The 21615-nt window shown below is 40.5% G+C and overlaps 2 protein-coding genes across 3 annotated transcripts in view; both read right to left on the reverse strand.

Moving 5' to 3' along the window:
• Positions 1-21615, reverse strand: part of LOC119026695 — a 1024654-nt gene that overhangs the window by 106575 nt on the left and 896464 nt on the right. The gene's annotated exons all lie outside the window — the stretch shown is intronic.
• usp43a (ubiquitin specific peptidase 43a) overlaps positions 1-21615 on the reverse strand; it is a 116591-nt gene that overhangs the window by 5470 nt on the left and 89506 nt on the right. Inside the window, exons 12-15 of the mRNA XM_037110843.1 lie at positions 16282-16401; positions 10482-10731; positions 7785-7943; positions 46-207 (exon numbers count right to left, since the gene is read on the reverse strand). Of these exons, the coding sequence (XP_036966738.1) occupies positions 46-207; positions 7785-7943; positions 10482-10731; positions 16282-16401 (691 nt within the window). The remainder of the gene's footprint in view (positions 1-45; positions 208-7784; positions 7944-10481; positions 10732-16281; positions 16402-21615) is intronic.

A 21615-nucleotide genomic window follows, 5' to 3' on the forward strand; every position in this document is an offset into this window, starting at 1 on the left:
GCACAGAATAAGCCACTGACATGATCAGGGCCAATCCTGGATTACCTTTTTCCTCTCTAGAGTCACTGTCGAGGAAGACAGGTGACTCAGGCGAGTCAGGTAAGGACGACGGGCAGATGGTAGATGATCGAGACACCAGGCTGCCTCTCTTACTGTCCCCTGTCAGCCGGATCAGCCAGTGGTCTGACATTGACGAACTTGTAGAACCTGTGAGGCACACAAAGGAAAGAGAGGGATCAGAGGAGGATTATGAACCATAAAACACCAGTTGACCATTGCACCCCTTTAACATGGTGGATATTTAAAATTCCATGCATTTCCCAATGTCTAAACCTGGCCCCTCTATTAACCATAGCAAAACCTGACCTTTACTGATACTTTAAGAGATTTGGGTGGGTTATGCTAGTGGTATCTAGTATTAAGCTGTTAGCCTCAAGTGGAAGAGCGTCTATAAAGGTTTGGCAAACTCACAACCCCAGATTTGATTTATTTTCAGACTTGTAGACTTTCAGACCCAACTGACACTGACTCAGGAGACATCACTTGAGGGTATTTATCGAATTTGCACAGCCCTCTTGTGGAGCCAGAAAAGGCTTTGTACAACATCCGTCACATTTGCAGTGGCTCCAACACCTGTAAACAGACTTTGATGTGTAAAATCAGGGGACTGTCATTTCAAATAAACAGCTCATCCCAAAGGGGACACTCTGATGTTGATGAAGTTTATATTAACACGCTGCCGACAGTGGCAGATTAATTACTCAGATCCATTATGTGTAAACCAGTCTTGCATTCAAATTTACATAAATAATAATAACAGCAAGACGTACAGGAACAAATGTTGAAGCAGCAGTGGAGCAGAGTGGTACAATAAACAATACAATAAACTGCCTTATAGACTACTTGGTAGGGCCCTCTATTTGAATGTTTTGATGTGAAAATGATTTCAAAGTTTTGAAATCAGTCCAGTAGATCACCTCAGGTGGCAGCTGCAACATCTGCAATGCAATCCTACAGGGCAACCCGAACCATTAAAAGTGTTTGTTTTTGCCTCTCAGAGGCTGAGGTTGTCTGACAACATTACAGACACTATTCCTACGATGACAGAACTTTATAGTAACCGAATGTTACATTCTAGCTCTGAAATTGCACAAATTGAGTTGATATGGTTGTTACATCATCTAGATTGTAAAAATCTGCTCATCTGGGACCCCTGCCCTGCATGATTCAGAGGTTTCCCTGCTCCAATACACCTGATTTAAATACGTGTAATCAGGCTTCAGCAGAGCCTGAAGACAAACTGATTAATTCGATCAGGTTTGTTCAGAGAAAACATATAATGTATGCGGGACAGGCATCCCCAAGGACGAGGACTGAAGAACAATCGAGTAGTCAGACAAACTTTTAATTTCCACTCAGTTCCTCCAACCTCCTCTCTCAAACTCTCTCCAGTGTCGCTTTCGAGATTTCACAGTGAGACTTCTCCTTGTATGGGATTTGTGTTTCTGGTGACAAAAAGGATCTTGTTATTTGCCAAAACGGTCTCTCTGTAGAAACTGTTTCCAAATTTGTCGTCAGGCACCTCAACTAGTCAAAACAGCAAAACCAAGCCCTTCTAGTGAATGTAACTTTAACAGACGGCATTGCCTCTGAGGATTACTTTGTGGCCACTGCGGCTGTGTTGCGGATACCAGCTTAAATACAGAGCCCTTATTTAAAAATACTGGAACTATCCAATCAAGTACATTGCTTGAGTGAATATTCTAGGGGATACTGTTGTTCTCCACCATCCTAACCCTAACCCTTCTTTTTACATTTTAAAATTTTCTTTTCTTTTCTTCTTTTTTTTTTTTAACACCTTTTGCCGCACAAATGTGTTATGGTGACAGACAATGTGACAGTGTGACAGTATCTCCTGCATTGAGCCGACTCACAGGTTGCTGTTTTCAGAGGTGTGAACAGTAGAGCGGGAGATGTTGCTCCTCGCGCTGAGCCAGATTAACTGACCCAAATGTTCCATGTTCCATACCAGTGCCGCGAGAAGACAAGCTTTTTTATGTGAAAAAAAGAACAAAAAAAACCCCCAACGCTTTTGTTATTTGTGCAACACGGCCTCCTTATCCTCCGTGTCCCAGCCCGCTACCTGGAATTGATGGTCTGCCATTATTGTTCCAATCCCTTAAATGCACCACCTCTGTTCATCCCCTCCATAAAGACAGGGGAGAGGAGAAGGAAACACAAGTGTACGTGTACATGATAGGTGGCTGCAACTGATCAGATGGGACTGTAAGAGTAACAGGCTGCTACAAACACAATGTCGCTCACCATATAGTGTTTATCTGCAGATAACCTTCAGCACGACACAGTTTTAACATCAACATTGTCATCACGTTAGTTGCACAATCTATTAAATCAGTAAATAGCAACTGCCCCATGTGACATTTCTGAGAAAATGTGTTAAGAAAAAAAACACACCAATCTTGCAATCTGAAGAGTCTATCGATTGAGTTGGATGTAATAAATCATGTTAGAATGTGAGCCAACTTCAGCAACAAATTCAATAATGGAAGTTTTTATTCAACTAAGCCTAAAGCAGCTAATACTGCAGGCAAAGACGTGGCTCTGCAACACCCACACAGCTCACAGCAATGGGGTAGTGATTTTGATCCTAATCATTTATTGTTTCGTTGTGAGAAATAAAAGACAACTACATCTCTAAAGCAATCACTTTCCAGAGAAATCCAACTGTCAACAGGCTCGTGCACATTATTTAAAGCGCCCAAAAGTTTGGTTTATTTATTTAATATTTAGACTGTTAAATATACATGACCAAAAAGAATCAATCAAGTCTTAAGAAAAAGAAATATTAGTTATTAATTTATTTCAAGTTTAATAATAATAAGTTTAAGCCCAGCTAACCTGCTTCATTAGGACAGGATGTGTTTTGATCAGATCTGACTGGCAGTATTGGCAACACAAGCAAAGAACCACACTGCTGTAAACATAGTTTGATTTTAATCTAACTAAACTATACAATATACCACATTTTCTCCCAACTAAGCCCCGTCCATCTCAAACCAGAAAGAAAAAAACAAGGAGACACACACACACAAAGAAAGAGCCCTTAGAGGCCGTCGCTCACAGTCCGTGAAACAGAAAGTGTTTTCAAGGCATTTAAGGTCCCGTCAGCTGACCACTTTGGAAGCACTGAGTGACAAATACACTGAGAGGTGATGAAAATGTTTTTAGAGTTGACGTTGCATGAAATGATGCTCGACTGGGGATGAATGCTGGAATTCTACATCCTTGGTTATATCTCTGTTCTGTATGTAAGTAATAGAAGCTGTGAGGAGGGATGCGAGAAGACACAAACAGCAAACTGCAAAGAACTGGTTAAAAACACGTTTCCCTTAAGTACTCCTTCCTTTTCCTGACAAGGTAAGTGTCGTACTATTCTGAACCTGGACTCAGTGCACTTCACATTTAATCTTTCACACCTTGAGGCTGGACAACTTCAATGCTTTTACACAGCTGTAGTTAGCAGAAGTGCGAACAGTTGGCTTAAGCAAACAGGAGGAAAACATTACTGACAATCGACGGTGCTTGATATTTCAAATGTGGAGGAGATAAACGAAGTGAACTGGAGAAAGTCAATCTTTGTTTACTCGTCCTCATGCCGATGAAAAGGCGGGTGAGGTCTCGTAGTCCACAAAATATTTTTGGAGCATCGCAGCAAAACAGTGTTGCAGCATTCCGCTAAACAACTGAAGCAGACTGGGACTTGTTTTTAAAACGCAAAGACAACAAACTGACAGCTTGTCTCTAAAAGCCCAGTGGTCCCATATTGATTTGAGAAGGCTGTATTTGCACCCTCAACACACGGTCAACACTACTGGCTTAGCACCTTGTCAGTGAGGATTTGGGCTTTAAAAAGAGTGTAAATATCATCTATTTAAATCAACTTGGGATCTCGTGGTCTTCTGGAGACTTGGATTATGATGAGCTACATGGAGCCATTTTTTGTTTTTATTTTCTTTTCAGTTGATTTTTGCATATTAAAACAAGTCCCCATTTACTTCAGTTGTTTCGGAGAAAGCTGCAATGCTGTCTTGCTGTGAAGCTCCAGAAATGTTAAGTGGACGAGGAAACTTCCCCCAACTATCCATCAGCATGAGGCTGAGCAGAAAATGACAACATCTATATTTTATTGTGAACTTGTCCTTTAATGACTGGGGACGTTATGACATTTTCAGCAGCCACACTGTGGTAACAGGTTCCAAATTCATCTCCATTTATGCACGGTTGTTATAATTTATATGACATTCACCCTCGTAGGTAACCAGAGGACAGCAGACATAAGTGTATTAAACAGACGGTTCTGCGATTGACAGAATCCACTGCAGAATCTGCCTCGATGTATTGCTTTTTAGTTCACAACAAAGCATGACCTGCCAAGAGCAGCGATTCAAGTTGAGAAGTCACCCTGACTGTCAATAAAGAAGCAAAGGGACGCTTTACTGGAGTTGAAAGAGCAACTTTAAGGCAGGTAAGTCAAGACCTTCAGATGGCTGATGGTGGTCGACTTTTGCTGGCTTTTGGTATAACGTATTGATCGACTATTGAGCAAAAAAGTCAATTTGCTTGGCAGTACTCTGTCCTCAATTAGCTTTCACAGTTTGGCAGTGTCCTCTGTAATTCCCATCTGCCTTTGCATCTGATGCTTGAGGGTCACTATCAGATTGGTTATTGGCTTTGGGTAGAAAACAACAGTCAGTGCACACTAACAGGCCGAGGGCCAGACTGGAGGCTATGGCACCCTATGGGACCCTGCCTGCTCACACTTCCTAACTTTTCCGTTCGAAGTTGTCACTAATGCTGAAAATAGAAATCATAGAGTATGAATAATAACATGCAATAATTTTTTGTCTTTGTTGCGGTGTACAATGTGTTCAGCTCTACATGATTGTCACGATGGATGACAAGTAACAGTTATACTAATGCTTTTTAGTGTGGATCCAGCAGCTGCACAAATAGACTGAAGGCCAGACACGAAAGGCAAAACCATTGTTTTCATGCACTAGTCAATTTTGAAGTTTCTGGCTGTTTTCCCTTCTGAAATATTTCTCCTTTCAGATCAGTGGAAAGAAAAACATCCAAGACTCACATTTAAGTGTTTGTATTAGCATAAAAATATAAAAAACATAAAAATGTCCAACAATGTCTAATGCAAAAGAAAAAAATGACTTCCTTAATGTAAATCATCAACTGGGTAAGTTGCATCATGTTACCTATTAGTTACAATGTTTACTAAGGTGGCCACTAAAAAAAGGAAAAATGCAACAGACCCTTTTCTTCAACAAGAATTTAGTTTGTCCGTTCTGGGCTACTGTAGAGACACCATGGTGCAACATGGTGGAGTCCTTGTAAGAGGAGCCGCTCTCTCTGTAAATTTATTCATTCTAAGGTAACAAAAACACTAATTCTTAGTTTCAGGTGGTTATACACCGTTAAAAACATAATTACAGATATAATATTCCATTCAAATTCTGCCCTTAACTCACAATGGACCTTTAACGATTTTACACATTTGCAGTTCCCCCTGCCGTCACACAATTTAACGTAACTTGCTCATGGCTGTAAGTTCTCCCTGCTGGGCATTCAGGCAGGTTTTTGACATTGCTGGGTCATTATTCATGTACGCTGCAGCATTTAGTTTTTTCCTTTATTGTATGTCGCTTCCATTGTAATTATTTCTAACCGTTGAAGCCAAAACTCTGAAGCCAGAACTCTTTGCTCCAAATGAATGAAAGTGTGCCAGGGCCAAGAGAGAAGAGCTCCATGCGCCCTGTGGAGCGGGCAATGCATCACAACTTAAAAATGTGTGACTTCGTACCAGAAAAGTACAATGGAACACCACACCAAGTCAAGAGGGACAGTTGTCATACAGCAAAGGATGACAGCATCTACTTTAGGCTCGTGTTTGGACTATATCATTTATGTGTATGACTATGAAAGTGCCATAAAACAAAATGTATCATGGTGCCTGTTACCTCATTTGTCATTCTTCCTCCATCCTGAGGGCTCACTTGTACACTTGCAAAAGAATCATTTTGGAAAAAGACATTTAAATCTTGCGGAGATGAAAATCAGAAACAACGAACCAGACTCTGTGTTCTGGTCCACAAGCGGAAAATGGATGTCATAATAAGCCCCCCCGGAGTCTCAGTTTAGCACTCACAGTGGTCTAAAAAGTTTTCAATATTTGTTATCGAGTTTTATTGCCCGATATTTCATTTACAGAGATGTGTACAATGTGTAATGTGTGAATTCTCAGAGTCAGTGTACAGTCAGAATTCTTCAGGGATTTTTATAGTCACTTTGTGTTTCTTAAGAAGTTTATGTTCAAGTTAAGGCCCAGAAAACGTCCTTTAAGAAGGCAGAAACTGTGTGTCTTATGTTTACCCCTCTCTGTAATTTGCTAAATAAATGGTTTATAAAGAATATCATTGTTTATTGAAAGTAAAATAACAATAACATTAAGTTGAATTAAGTGAATTGAATTCACATCATTTCATAATGTTTCCCTTGTTTATCTTTTTTGTGTATTTTTTTCTTGTTAGTGAACCTGAAGTTGTTTTTTTCTTTTAATCAAAACTTTGTTTGCCTGATATGAATCAAGAGTAAGGTGAGCACATCCATAAAATGTCTACAGATTCCGAAAAAAAAGAGCAACCCAAAGGCGAGATTCAGACAAAAAGGTAAGCACTGTGCACCTGCAATTTTAATCAAGCAGTGCTGTGATCCAACAGAGATATTCATCAGGCATTGACAAATCACCATCACAAGGCAGGACAGCAAACATAAACACATGTGTCACTCAGATGATTGTGATCTGCAATCAAATCACGCTGACTTGTTTCTGTAGTTTTCTGTCCATACTCTGCGCATTTGAGTGGTTTTGTGTTGGACAAAAATTCAACCAATGTGATATTTTTTCTACAGTGTCTATGGGGAGAATATTCTCCATCCAGGGTATTCTGTTTCCTTTACAGAATGCCCTGACCATTAAACGTAATGAGAGTGTGCATTTGGATTGACAATTTAATCAACCAATCATATTTGGATTTGTAGCCAGTGGGCGTAATCTTTAAGATTTTCTACAGCTCCAGGGTATTCTAGAAGGCCCGCTTGCTCAGTCACGCGAGACCTAGCTTAACTAGCGAGTTGTGATTGATAGCTGACGTTGAAAATGGAAACAGGTGTAGATGATATTGATACAGCAGGTGGAGATGATATTGTCATGGATTTATTGTCAGTGCCTCTTTCAAGACGACCGTTTAATGAAAAGATGGACATTGTTAAAAACGGCCGCCAAACGCCCAAACACCTTGAACTCAATCAACCTGCAAAAGCAGGCTTTGTGAGCCATTTTCAAGCTAGCAACTGGGAATGTCATTGGTGAGTGGAACTGATTTATTATTGCTGGGAAAAAAAAAAAAAAAAAAAAAAAAAATAAAAACGATTCAACTGCTGCATGATTACATTCTCATTTAGTTTCACTTCACCTATTTAAATTTCTGTTTTCAAACTCGTTTGGTTGGTCATGTATGTAAGCATTAGTGCAGTGAAAATGAAGCTGTTGAAGGGAGAATGAAGAGAGTTCACGGCTGATGGAGAAATGACAGCACAGGCATTTTGGCTTGCAGTCCTTTGAGTGCAGACCACTGTATGGCACTCCCCGCTGACTTCCCAAGGTACTTCTTAGATATCATTTGATAGCCTACCTCTGACGGAGCAACTGGCTGACCACGGAGGAATGGTGTTGCGTCTCTGGTAGAAAAGGATGTAGGCTCCTCTCGTGCATACCTCTTCCTCTTGCACCAGGTCAACGCTGCTGTCGTCGTAGCTGTACCACTGTCCGTCCACCGAGTTCCTGCAGTAAGCTGGATTAGAAAAGCGACAACAAGTATCAGCGATGGACACCTGAAAGACTCTTCAACTAAACGCTTCAAGCGAGACTTAAAAGACAAGGCTGACATGTGATATTTAACTATTATTAAAAACACTCCTTCAACGCCAGCCTCAAACAGCTCATCACTCCACACTTCAGAACTCCGAAGAGTGCGGCAGGTTCATCTCACCTTGTTCAACTAGTAAGGGCATGTAAACAAAATGTATCGCTTTTCGCTGCTCTCTGGAGATTGCCAGTTCCGCAGCCAATGTCCAAGTACGCCAGCTGCGCTTACTGCAGTGAAGTACAATCACTCAAAGACGGCTCTTTCTGTGTGGTCGAGGCTTTTCATACAGAGGCACAGATGTATGGTATCACATGAAAACTATGCAAATCTTTTGTACACATGACATACAGAGAGCCCTCCACTAATAACGCACATAACTCACAGGAGAGGTTTTGTGTGGAGAATTGCTGCTGCCTCTTACAGTGTATACCTGTCAGGCAATAACAGATGGATGCATTATATATGTATTTTTTCCCCATTATATTTTAGGGCATCAGTTTGAGAGGCCACATTGGATGTGTGAGAAAGTTGCGCCCCCCCACAACTCCTGCCGTCTCTGGGATTCTCCTGCACTCTGTATTCACCTCAGAGCCGTGAGTCTTCAGCATCCATGCCTTCAATTATGGACCTGGTTTTGCCTCATCTGTGAGACAAGATTTTCATCCTGTCAGCCTGAAACTCATCGCCTACATATGTTCTCGCTCGTTACTCCGCAAAAACTGAAGGAATGTTTTGTTTTGAAGTCCGCGACTTTCAAACACAATTTTACTGAAGGATTTTACTATAGATGTTTCTTACAGCTATCATAGATATGTTTTCCTGTTGTGTCAATTATTTTGAGAGCGACTTTCCTCTAATCATTGCACTTCAAATAATTGAATAATAGAACCCCTCCAGCCTCCTGAATGTGCTGATTTCACTCTTTTTTTTTTTTTTTAATTTCCTCATTAGTGGATCTCACATGTTCTCCCATAGGTTTATTCCTTAAACCCTATGTTAAGCTGAGCAAAGTGAGGACCTCATTAACACAGTGTGTCACAATGTGGTGTGAAACTCCTCCACACGCTGGCAGTCTTAACAGTGATTTGGACACGGTTTGCAATTACTGGAAATATGTCACAGTGGGGCCTTACTTTGCCATTTGCAATTACCACCAGACCTTACCGAGCAAGCATTCAGAGGTCATTAGGGACCACAAACAGACACTTTTAACTTTTCAAGCCTTTTCTTCAAGTTAAATTTAAAAAAAAAAAAAAAATGTATTTGCTACAGTTTCCTCCAGTGCATCAGGTGGAGAGACTGAACAGTGTTTAGTCAACAGAATGTGTTTGACAGGCTTTAATAATAATAATAATAATAATAATAATAATGCATTTTATTTAAAGGCGCCTTTCAAAGCACTCAAGGACACCGCACATAAGAAAAAAAAAAGCATCTGTAACACAGACTGAGTTACAAAGTTAATGTATTCTGCATTTTAACAGTGATACCACAGACAGTGGGATTCTGTATGATTTAATGAGCTGACCAAATAATTAAATAGACAAGCAAGGCATTTGCTCAAATACTGCACTGCTGTTACACTGCTTTTAAAACGAGGCCATTAATCACCATCTCAACAATTAAAAGACCAATAAAATCAATGCAGCAGATCTTTTTTTTTTTTGGTTCATAAATTCTTCTTCCTTGTCAAAATCTGGCGTCTACATTACCCACAATGCAACTAAACCTTCAATAGTCCAAATCCTGATGTGCGATGTCAAAAATAGCTAATAAAGCCCTGAGCCTCGAGCTAAGATGAGACGTGGACTCCAGCGGTCTGTTAAGTTTACTCCACACTGCAAGACTTCTTTCCACTTTCACATTTTTTCCAGCCTTCAGCACCGACCAGTGCTGACTCAAATTACATGGCTTGAGGCAATTAAGCTCTTTTTCCTCCCTTTGAGTTTGTTGTTTAGTTCGTTCTAGTTCATTAATGTTCGTCACAAAACTCATATCGTCATGACAATTACACGATGACAGCTTGTATGTTTAGGTGAACGCGTATGTAATGCTGTGATCCTAACCTCTCACTGAAGTCACAGAAACAAGTGCTAGAGAAAGAGACAACGTTCCTCACATACAACGACACTGAACCATCAACATGATCAACATGACCATCTTTTACAAGGTAAAAGAGTTGCTTTAATGTTGTTTTAAGTCAAGATCAACTTGCCAGCTTTTACAGTCGTAATAGATAGCTGGTGTGTTGTGCATCACTCAGCAAATGGACTATAGACTGATCACAGCATCTCAGTTCATCTCAATATATATCAGGATATGTCTTAAAATGCTGGTGTAATCAATGGCCAAACATGTAGTGACTGGTAAAAGGTAGCCAAAATCTATTCAGTGGCATCAAGTGAATGGAACAAACAGATTTATCATAGAATAAATAAGGTATCATATCAGCCTGTTCCTCACCAGTATAATGTCCTCCGTGCATTCCACCATGATGGTTGCACACAGCGTACAGGTCGTACAGATAGTCATGGGGGAGGATCATGTCGGCAGGTTGGTGGTTTTGGCCTGAGGGCTGCTTCCAGGAAGGTGGCCAGGCCCCTAAATTCAGGTTCTTCATGCTTTGACTCCTCTTAACTACATGGGGGGCCATGTCCAAACCAGTCAGGGGGAAACGTACCAGGGTTGAAAGCTTGTTCCTCCGCTCGCCCACCTGTTTCAAAATGTATTATTCATAAACACAAAATATTTGCAGGCATGAAAAAGAAAGCGCATTTTGTGTGAGCGTTTGTGACATACATGAATTTAATACTGAATTTATATGACAGCTATCAAATGAATGTTGCAGCAAATAAAATAAAAACACTAATAACAATGCTATAGTTTGGGGATAATATCTTGTCAAAGAATAATGTGGTAGAAAGATTTAAAAAAAGAAAAAACTGTCTGCACATTGTCCCTCAGTACGGCTTTCCCCTTCAAATTACTCCACACCACTGAAGACCCAGTTCGGCCTCCTGGGACTGGCTCCCCTATAATGATGGAGGAACTCTGCACACTGCCACAACCATACAGACAGTCCAGATCACTGGTGTCTGGAGTCCAGCAGAGTGAGGGACTGAATTCCAATGCTAAACCTGCAAAAACTCACAGGTCAGAGGAGAGAAAAGATGGAGCGGGATGGAAGCTTGCAGGTAAGTGCCTGATGGAACTGGCTGGGTATAGACCCATGAGCCGCGACTGGGCTCAGGGCTTAACACAGTGCCACCTGCTTGTGAGACCATGACCAGTGACGAGAGGCAAAGCAGTGCCAAAAAAAAGTGCAGGCACGGCTGAACTTTGCCTTGGCTGCAAATTGGCTTTCATTGTGTTTCCTGTCATGCCTCTGAGGGACAAAGGCTGTGTGGGAGGTTGAGTGGTGCCAGCTACAGTTGGGATATGTTCGCAGGTATCAGCTGTGAAATGAAACACCTAGATAAAAGTGAGGCTGTCTCCTTTGTAGGACTCGGCCAACGTTTTGAAAGGCAGTTATAAAATAATAAAAAAGACAAAGGCACGCACATCTGCACAACACTGGCAGAAAAGACACCCCTGTGTTTGAATCCGAAAGAGCAGAACTTTAAAAATAAAGAACATAATACTCTTTTATACAGCATTTATAATAATGCAGGCTACGCTATATTAAACCAATTATTATATCCCCTTATTTCTTGTGTTGGTCACTAAGGTTTGGCTACTCAACAGAGACCAATTAAAAGAAGAACTGAGGCATTACGGGGCCAAGATATCATGACCTCCTATTAACACAGTGCAATTAAAAAAAATAAATAAACAAGTCAACATATTCATCATAACTCAGTTTTTTATTAACTTCAGCTAACTGCAGTATTTAAAGAATCAACAAAGTAAGAATGGTAACAACAACGAGCTCCAGTGTATCAGATGCATGGTGATGATGATACTGTATATATGGAGACACGAATACTCCATACGAACAATTGATTATTGATAAATAATCAAGAGTACAATTGTCCTCAACACACACATACACACACACACACACACACACACACACACACACACACACACACACACACACACACACACACACACACACACACACTCTCACATTTACACCAGAATTGAATGTCCCAGCTGTCAAAACACCAAAATAAACAACATCATAATAATTTCTAAGAATATGTATTTATTTTGATATTCAGCAGCTTGAGTCACCGCAGCTGCTATTTGTGGATGTTCCTATTGTCAGCCATGTGCAGAGTTACTAACAAGCCTCCTGTTGATGCTACTGTTAGTCACAGGGAACAAGAAGCTGGTCAAGATGTGCCTATATGTCACTGTCTGTTGCAGATGGACGGCTCTTGTTAACTCTTATGAATCGCAGATTCATTTGAAGCATTTCTCACAGCAGACATTTTGACTTGTCGTAGCAGCACAACCACACTGTGCTACTAATACCATGAATGAGGACTCTGTTCAATCCAAGTCCCAAAAAGTTACAACCAACCAACCAATTAACATACCAAGCAACCTAATTAAAACATGGTTGAAATATGGATATAATTCTATATACTCTTTTGAGTCAAGCGTTAATCAAGCAATTCTATTTTTTCTTCTTCCCAGATGCTCCTTGAGCTGTCGTAGTACAATTTGAAGTATATTGTTGGAGATGGGAATGGACTTCCCCACAACAGGAAGTTGCGGCAAGAGAGTGGTGAGTTGTGTTCACTTCACAATAGAAATCCGGCTAAGCCAGCGGAGGTTTGATGCCTCGAACTATGTGCTGCAACCCTGTTTGTGCTGTTGCTTTTGTTTGGTGCCGTTCTGAACATTATTTGTGGCTTTTTGATGGAGGTTTCTTGTTGGAGGCATATACTGCAATGTATTGTTATCGTGCGGTCATTTCTCAGGTTACTAAAACTACGTGAGCTAGCAGTCTGCAAACTCTCGAGGGGGGGTCTTACTCTGTGTTACAGTGTGTTAGACCATGGATTAAACTTATACTAGAATATTCCTTTAAGTGTGTGTGTGTGTGTTGGGAGGAAAGGAGCAGTGGCTGACATGCTGCAAGTAAATACTAATTAGTTCTTGTGTTTTTTTTTTTTATCTTCTTGCAGTGAAGCAGGAGCTCTCGTTTCCCAAACATATCCAAAAGCAGAAGATTGAAAAAGGTTTGTGTTTAAAAATTGGCCTGGCCTTTATTTGTGCAGAACCCCCTTATTTATCTCACTTCTACTCGACTACATTCACTTAGTTTCTGCCTCTCAATGACCAGTCAGAATCCAATCATCACCAGCTATACTATGCGTATGTGTGCGCCCACACATCTAAGCAGAGGTGGAGGTGGAAGACATTTGGGATTGACTCTTGGCTGTCTGTCGATAAGGTTAAAGAGTGTTTTGCAGAGCCCTGCAGTGGCTTTATGGAAGAAGTGGATAAGATTCACATGGTAACGCTGGATGTTGACAGGTTGTCGTGACTGACATGTGTCTTCAATAATGCACTGAGGTCAGGGGTGTCAGCTTCCATTTACAAACAAAAAAAAAAAGCAGAAAGAGGTATGTTTCACTGATCTCACCTCTCACCCTCTCTGAATAAAACTGAAGTGAAAATGCTAGGAGGAGGCCGAGCTGTTGAATCTCAGTGTCCAGAGGAGCAGCTTTTATTGATTTTATTTTGGATGAATTTCCACCTAGGAGAAAAATCTGACCTGTAATGTTCATGCTACATTTCAGGCTTCAGGCCTTTGAGGACATTTGGCTCAGAACCCATCACACCACTTCTCTCCCTCACATCCTCTCAAACTTTCATGGCCTGTTTCCTTATTTGACCCGACAGTTATTCTGCACTTTCTTCAATTTGGTTCGTTAACGAATTGAATCGGTAGTTGAGTATCTTGATAGACTACAGAAAGAAGAAAGAAAGGAAACAAAGGAAGAAGACAACAAAACACAATTGCACAAAGACTGTGGTTTAAATTCCAAGGTTTCACTTTTCATAGAACTGCAATAATTGAATTCCCACAGCAAAACAGAAACAAGCTGTGAACACAATATTAAAGGTCCTATATTATGAAAAACACGTTTTCTCTGGTCTCTACATATATAAGCTGGTCGTCCCTGAGCCTGCCAACTCCCAGAATGAGGAAAGCAAACGAGTCCTACATGGTCTCTGCAACCCACCCACTGGTAACATGGCACTCCTACAGACTGCTCAGATTCAGCTCCTGTTGTTACGTAACGAAAGGAGTCATTTTCATTGGCTGACCTCCTCTGCGTGGTGATAGGAGATGTCCGAGAGGAGGGCGTTCATCCCCGAGGTGAAGTTTGGTGTGTCCAGCGGAAAGACAGCAGTGTTTCGCAATGTCGACGCTCAGAGCAAGACAAGCATTATCACTTGATTGTTGGTTGCATAGTGGTGGTTGTGTTTCATTTTTAACGACAACGTCTCAGCGAGCCATAGCGTTACATCCACCGTAAAACATTAGCGCATGCTACTGCTAGCGTAAGCGGCATCGTCTCCCTGAGAGGGGCGTGTGGCAGGCAAGGCAGGCGTTGACATGAAGAATTTGATGTTTGATGAAAAACAGTATAATATAGGACCTTTAACATGTTTTGAGCCTGTAAGGCAGTAGGTGATTTGTTAATTTTTAACAGGGGGGATGGCGCCCTGACACACCATTGGACACCTCCCAAGGGACATTGCTGCAGGATGCCTTAACCATAATGGTGACATTTCTAATCTACACTTTACTTTATTCATTTTATCCAGTTACCTTCCTCTCACCCTACTACAATTGTCTTTTTATAACTGTTTTAAAGTAATGAGTAAATACACCTTTGTATGCAGTGGACTGAGTTTATTCAGGCAGGGTTTTCTTATGTTTCTCACAATAGAACTACAAGCAGGGTCATTTTAAGTTAAATGACCACCATGACCCCTTGAATTTTTTTTACCATCCATATTCCTTTAGGGACGACAGGGAACATTGTGCAAAACAGTAGAGCTCGACTGATATATCGGTAGGCCGATTTTATTAGCCGATATAGGCCTATCATTGCTAAATTCGGTGTATTAACACCATCTGATTTTCATACATATTTAATTGTCTGGACTGGAATCAAATCCAAGATAATTTCTCACCTAATTTCTTTGTTTAAATAAATGAAGGTCAAGCTATCCTGTTTTTTTTTTTGTTTTTTTGAAGCCATTCTGGCCAGAAATTCACAAAAGTAGCGATGCTGCTTGAATTCCTGCTGTGTGCCTCTGACCTTCTCCCATTTTCTGTTGCGCTCCTCCTCCACATGAGAGATGCACTAGGAAACCACCAGACGCTGCTCTATGATGTCGCGTCTGCTACAGGTATAAAGAGAACCCCAGTGGGAATGTTTCAGAAGCAAGCCTTTTGCCTGCCCGATTTTGTTGACTCATTTTTTGTTTTATACAATCGGAACTGGATTTTTTCATTTTGAAAACTGACCGGATGCTCTATGCTGTTCCTGTGACACTGTTTATTTTGGTTTTATTTTAAATTTTATTTTACATTTATAAAGCAGAAAGTGGAAACTGAATTATTAATTTCGAGTTGTGTTTGGTAGAGCTGCAACAATAAGTCGCTCAGCCAGCGGAAAGAATATGAATTGCCAGCTAATTATTCGATCATTTCAGTTGTTTTGTAAGTAAAAATGTCAAACACTTGGGGGCCTTTGCTGCTTTTCTTGGACAATTATGATAGTAAATGTCTGAATTTACTACCATTAAATTTCCAAATTATATTTGGCTTTGGACTGTGAGTTTGTCAAAAGAAGAAATTAGAGGACTTCACTGGAAAATTGCCATTAGCATTTAAAAAAAAATACTGTGGCATTCTATAAATTGAAAATGATGACACAGAATTGATAGTGATAATAATCCTGAACTGCTGTCCTAGGGTTTGACTGCCTGATAAACACTGATTACTCTTTTATCTCTGTTGTGTTGTGGTCTGTCTCCACCAACTTGGGAAATTATCTCTCTGATTAACAGCTTAATCCTGCACTATCTTCACCAATTAACTGCTCATTTCCCCCAATTTGGTGCTTGTAAGGAACTGCACAGTGTTTTTTTGTAGATAAAAAAAATAGCAGATGATACTCAACTCTCAACAAGGTGGCTGAGACCAGTAAGGTGATAATTCACTTTGATAGATACAAATTCAGCTCTAGCACTTGTCTTTACCGGGGCCCGGTTGTTGCTCACCTACCTGTCGAAATCGCTTGAGATGGAGGATCAGGATGTCGGGTAGAGTCCACAGGCTCATCTTCACCATGCCCTGCTGAAGCTGCTTGCAGTGGGGACATTTCCAGGCGTCATCGGGGGCAAGCTGGAATCGTTTAGAAAAGTCAGTCGATCAAATAGTAACTATATGTTAAACAAAATATGTTTAATTATCTCCCTAAACTCCCAAGAAAACAAGAAGCTTGTTTTGTTGCTCCTCGGAATGCCCAAAAGAGCACTGGGAGGAGATAATTACAACCTTATCATCTGCGTCCACATTGCCAGTAAACTGTAAACTTTACAATACAAACAAAGATGGTTATATTGTTTACTTGAAGCTCAACGTAAAAATTGTTCTGTCATGGAAATGACCAAGCAAGCGAAGCGGGGATAATAGGTTGTTGCAATGTGCGCCTTTGGAGATACTTGCAGCTTACAGCACTTTTACTCACATTTTCTTTTTTTTTTTTTACACCTGACAGGTTTTGTTAATATAAAGTGTTGGTTCTTATCTTTTTCATTCATTTAACCATGTTTACCTGAATCATACCAGGTTTAAATAAAGGCTTTTTCAATACTTTCAGTAACCTAAACATTCCTTTAACATATTTTAAAGAACAAGAACAAGAAAACCAGCACTAAAGGGAAACTCAGGGAATTTTCTTTTGATTTTATTATGTTTTTTAGTTGGTTATTCTTCACCTCAACAAACTGCATTTGCAGTCTCTGTTTCCTTTGCTTTATGGTTACGTGTGTGTGAAATCTGGAGAAATGCATTTAGTCTCTCACTGCTTGGAGGGACAATCGGAGACTTCGCAAAAGTTATTCCGTTGAGCCTAAATTGTGAATATAGCCATAAGGTTTTATCCAAAAGAACCTCAGTCTACACCTGTCTCTTGACCAGTCATGGTAAATCCTAATAGTAAGTGTTGCTATGGTAACAGACAAGGCTCGAGGGGGTTATTGTCCCCCTATTCAAAAACTCAACTCCTCCCTCCTAAACGGGCTGGACATGATGTAGATTCTGTTCGATAATGTAAGATCACAAATTGTTTTATTTAAACAGAAGAGTGCAGAAGACAGAAACAGGCTGTGGGCTTCTCAACCCCGTAATCACTGCCAAAGTGTCGCTTTGCTGTGCTGCCAGATTAAGTGGGCTGTGGAAACCCTGTTGTTCTATTACAGGCCTGATAAGAAACGCGATTGTTAAAAACAGATGTCCGCAGGTCTGTAAGCAGCGTGTGAGTGTGCGTGAAAGAGCATGAGAAGATTAGACAACATCTCATTTGATTCTCTCGATCAGTCTCGACCAGATGTAAAGGGGGAACAAAGGGATAAAAGATTATAATCAAATGTCACCTGTGAGTGACAACAGCTGCTAATTATGTCTGCGGAGCTGCTGGATGACATCTTGTACTCGGTCTTAAACTGTCCTTTAGCGTCTTGCCCCTTCCCAATTTGAATTTGTACAGACAATGTGATGCACTCGCAACAAGGTCACACTGTCAGCACTGTTATTGTGTCCTAATGTCAACATGTGAGAAAATTGAACTTGAAATGTCAGCATCTGCAGGTCGCCTCATAGAATCAACACGGAAAGTAATCACTCATGCAAAGCAAACTGTATTTAAACTCAGAGTCTAGATCAGCCATTGAAATCAAACTGTTTCTCGCATGACAAGTGGCTAATTTTGAGGAACTGGATTGGCTCGTAACGTAATGCCAACTCTAATGAACAGATGATCAGGTGATAAAGGAATAGTTTGCTATTTTAGGAAATACACTTCGAAGCAACAGGCCAGTGACAGGACTGATACCACTCCTGTGTCCGTATGGTAAACTTGAGTGTATCGCTAGCAGACAGTTAGTTTACTTTAGCACAAAGACTATAAATGATGGGAAGCATCTGTCCATCCTGGAGTCTGGCCAAGAAATAATCCAGAAACAGAATCTGCTGTAAACATCACCACTGCTTCTACATTTAATTTATCTACAGATTAAATGAATCAGATACACCTTGTGAATAAGCCTTAGAGGTGCTGGTTTAACAAGTTTTGTCTTCGTGCTAAGCTAAGCTAACTGGCTGCTGGTGATAGCTTCACATTGACACATATGAATGTGGTATTGATCAACTCATCTAAATCCGGAAAGAGAGCGTGAATAAGAGTTCTCAAGATGCCACAGTATTGCATTAAAGCAACATTATGTAGAAATTAGCCTTTGGTGCGATTTGGCACAACGTGTTTCAGTTGCCTATACAATGCAGCACTTTGATGAACCGTAATTATCAGGACCTGGATAAGTGAGAACCTTCATCAGCATAACGCTTTATCCAGATGTATTACAAAGTCGGTTATCATCAAAATCCCCTCTTGTATATTTTTATTTCATAGCAACACACAAAAAAAGTGACACACAAAACACGTGATCGCGGTCACAGAAGCTGCTTTTCTGCCCTCATATGAGAAAAATCGAACGAAGACTGTCCTGCTGCGAACAGGTGGCCATTCCAGATCTCTCATAAAAGTAACCTCTCTGACAATTACGTGTCTCCGTGACACTCTACTAATGAGACACAGGCGGAGAAATATGTTTTTAAGTACCTACATCAGTATGGAGGTCGAGACAGATTTATGCATCACCTCTTTCTGCTCCATTCCTTCCAAATAAAACACTATCAGATGAGTGAAAGCCTGTTAAGGTCTCCACGGCACTGAGTGATGACTGAATTATAAATGGAGACAGGGTGAAGACTTTCCTTTCTAGTAGTCGAGATTCACACTTCTGCCCTCCCTCTCGCTAATTTAACATTCATATCATATTGTACTTAGTTTCTGAAAACAGCACAATGCCAGTCACTGACTCTGAAACCTAACTCTTTCATCTCCCTTAAAGATTCGTGATAAATAAGTGATGTCTGGTCTTCGGGTGGAATTCTTGCCATCTGAGATTTTGTTACAGGATAAAACTGAGGCTACTGTGTCCCTCTCTTGTTAGCCACCAGTCCCATTAGAAGGCCTGAAATAAAAACAACTTTATATTACTAAAACATATTGTGCGTCAGATTCAGCCTGGCATAGCTTTTGTTCATGAACAGAATATGTGATTTTTCAGTTCGTGCCCAGTATTAACTGACATCCGCTCCTTCTGGCCTTCTGTCAGGTGACCTCAGGCTGTGTCTTTGGTCAAAAGAGTTCTTAAACCGCTGCATAAATTAAAAACGTAAGAGATCGATCAAGTTCTTGACATTCACATCTTCAGTTTATCGATGAGACTAAATCAAACGGTAGGAGATGAGACGCTTTTTCTTCGATCTTATCAGCGGCCTGTTTACACTTCGGCTGATGAACTGAGACGGGGATGAAGAGCAGCGTGGCACTTGAGCTCCCACTGCTGTGCAGCACTCACTTATTACACAGCACGTCCACCCCGCTGGCTCATTCCAGACAGTAATTGTTGACATTATTACAGCCAGTGAACTCACCGTGAGCAGTGTTGTACTCAACTCTGAATTTTCATTACACGAATTAAAAGGGCATTACAGATCTGTAGCGTCACAGAACAGAATATCACAAGCGGTGTCATTTCCTCCCATTTTGCACATATCTGTGACATGGCTGTTTCCATCTCCTGCCCTCCAAGGTCACATTATGGTTATTGCTTATTGGTTTGTAGAATTATGTTATTACCTGGCGGGCGTCCCAGAAGAAACACACTGCAGCACTTGTAAAGTGCTTCATTATGTACCGAAGTTGAGTCATCCTTTCATTCTGCACGCAGACTTGTTTGCTTTTTAATGAGGTTTTTAGTCATATTCCTCACTTTGCTCAGAGTTATATGTGTAGGTGGATATACTGAGGTAAATAAGGCTACTGCTGCAAATCACATACTCAACCATTCCAGGATCTGAAAGGTGTTACAAAGTCTAGTCATGTTCATCACTGAATAAACTGAAAAAACAATCTGAGCTTAACACACAATGCGGCTTCATGCTGTTTGACTTTGTTTAAATCTGGCGGACCCTGCCACATTTCTAGATTCAAACCTTCTGACGTTGCATTATTGCATCATTAATACTGTAAATATATGTAAATACAGTTTTTGAATTTCTTCTCTAAAACAACAATAGTTGGTGAATCCAAAGTAAGAGTACTTTTAAAATACCCAAATAACATGCAAAAGATTCATTTTTTGGGGATTTCTAAGGTAATCCAAAACAAATCAGCAACTGTCCAAACATGTTACCGGTATTTAAGCACAGCCGGTCAAGCTCTGTGTCAACTCTGAGTGCTGCCAATCCCCAGGCTCCCCCAAACTATCAAAGCAAGCACATCATTTCAAAGGTGACTGACACAGCTGTTATAAACAGCATCACTCTTGCACATCCTTCCAGAGTCTGCCTTATACTTTATGGAGGTCCACTCTGCTGATAGATTTGTAGAGCCAACAATAACGTGGCAAACATCCACACACTTGGAGGAATGACATACCTGAACAAAATGTTGAATGACAGGGTAAAATTTACCTTCAGTTTATCAGAATCAGCCTCTAGTCCACTAAGATTAGGATAAAGGATTAGGATAATTAGGATAAATTCTAAAAGCAATATTATTGGCTGTCTAACAGTGTGTTCTCTCCTTTCAGGCTCAGCGTGCTGAAAATCCAGTTTGTGTGAACACGGAGCACAGTCTGTGCTCTGGGACATGCCTGACTTGACTTCTGTTTTATCAAATGCAATCCTGTTGTAACACAGTTACACAAAATAGGGTTTATTATTTGAAAAAAGTTCTGATGGAAAAATGGCTCTCTGCTTGCCCCTGTTTGTCCCAGCTATCTTTTGGTACTTAAAATGTCATACAATTGCTTTATTTTGCTAGTTTTCAAAGTAAAAATCTCCAAGACCAATTCTGTCAAACATGTAATGCTAGATTTCTCAGCGTATATATGTATGTATTTATTCAAATGAATAATTTCCCATCATTTTTACCAGCAGCGAATGTAAGCGAATGTAAAGTTGACACAATTTCCTTTTCTAGTTTGATTTCTGATAAGTCACCTTCTGATAAGTCACATCTTTTACTTTGAGGTGAAGCCTTTTTTGATACAAATTCTCCTCAATTTACAAAACCCATTACTGGGTACTCTAAGGTCTGCATTGGAGGGGGATTTGGCGGTGGCTGGGCTGACAGAGTGGTGGAGAAAAAGTCTGGAAGATGATCACAGGACCTCTATCTGTGCCCAGCATGGCTTTATTCAATTCAACATGCCACACTGCCTTCATCTCTCCACAGTCAAGCCCTAAAAGTGTTCCCAGATATAG

This window comes from Acanthopagrus latus, chromosome 1 (assembly GCF_904848185.1).
Source record: "Acanthopagrus latus isolate v.2019 chromosome 1, fAcaLat1.1, whole genome shotgun sequence".
Taxonomy (NCBI): domain Eukaryota; kingdom Metazoa; phylum Chordata; class Actinopteri; order Spariformes; family Sparidae; genus Acanthopagrus; species Acanthopagrus latus.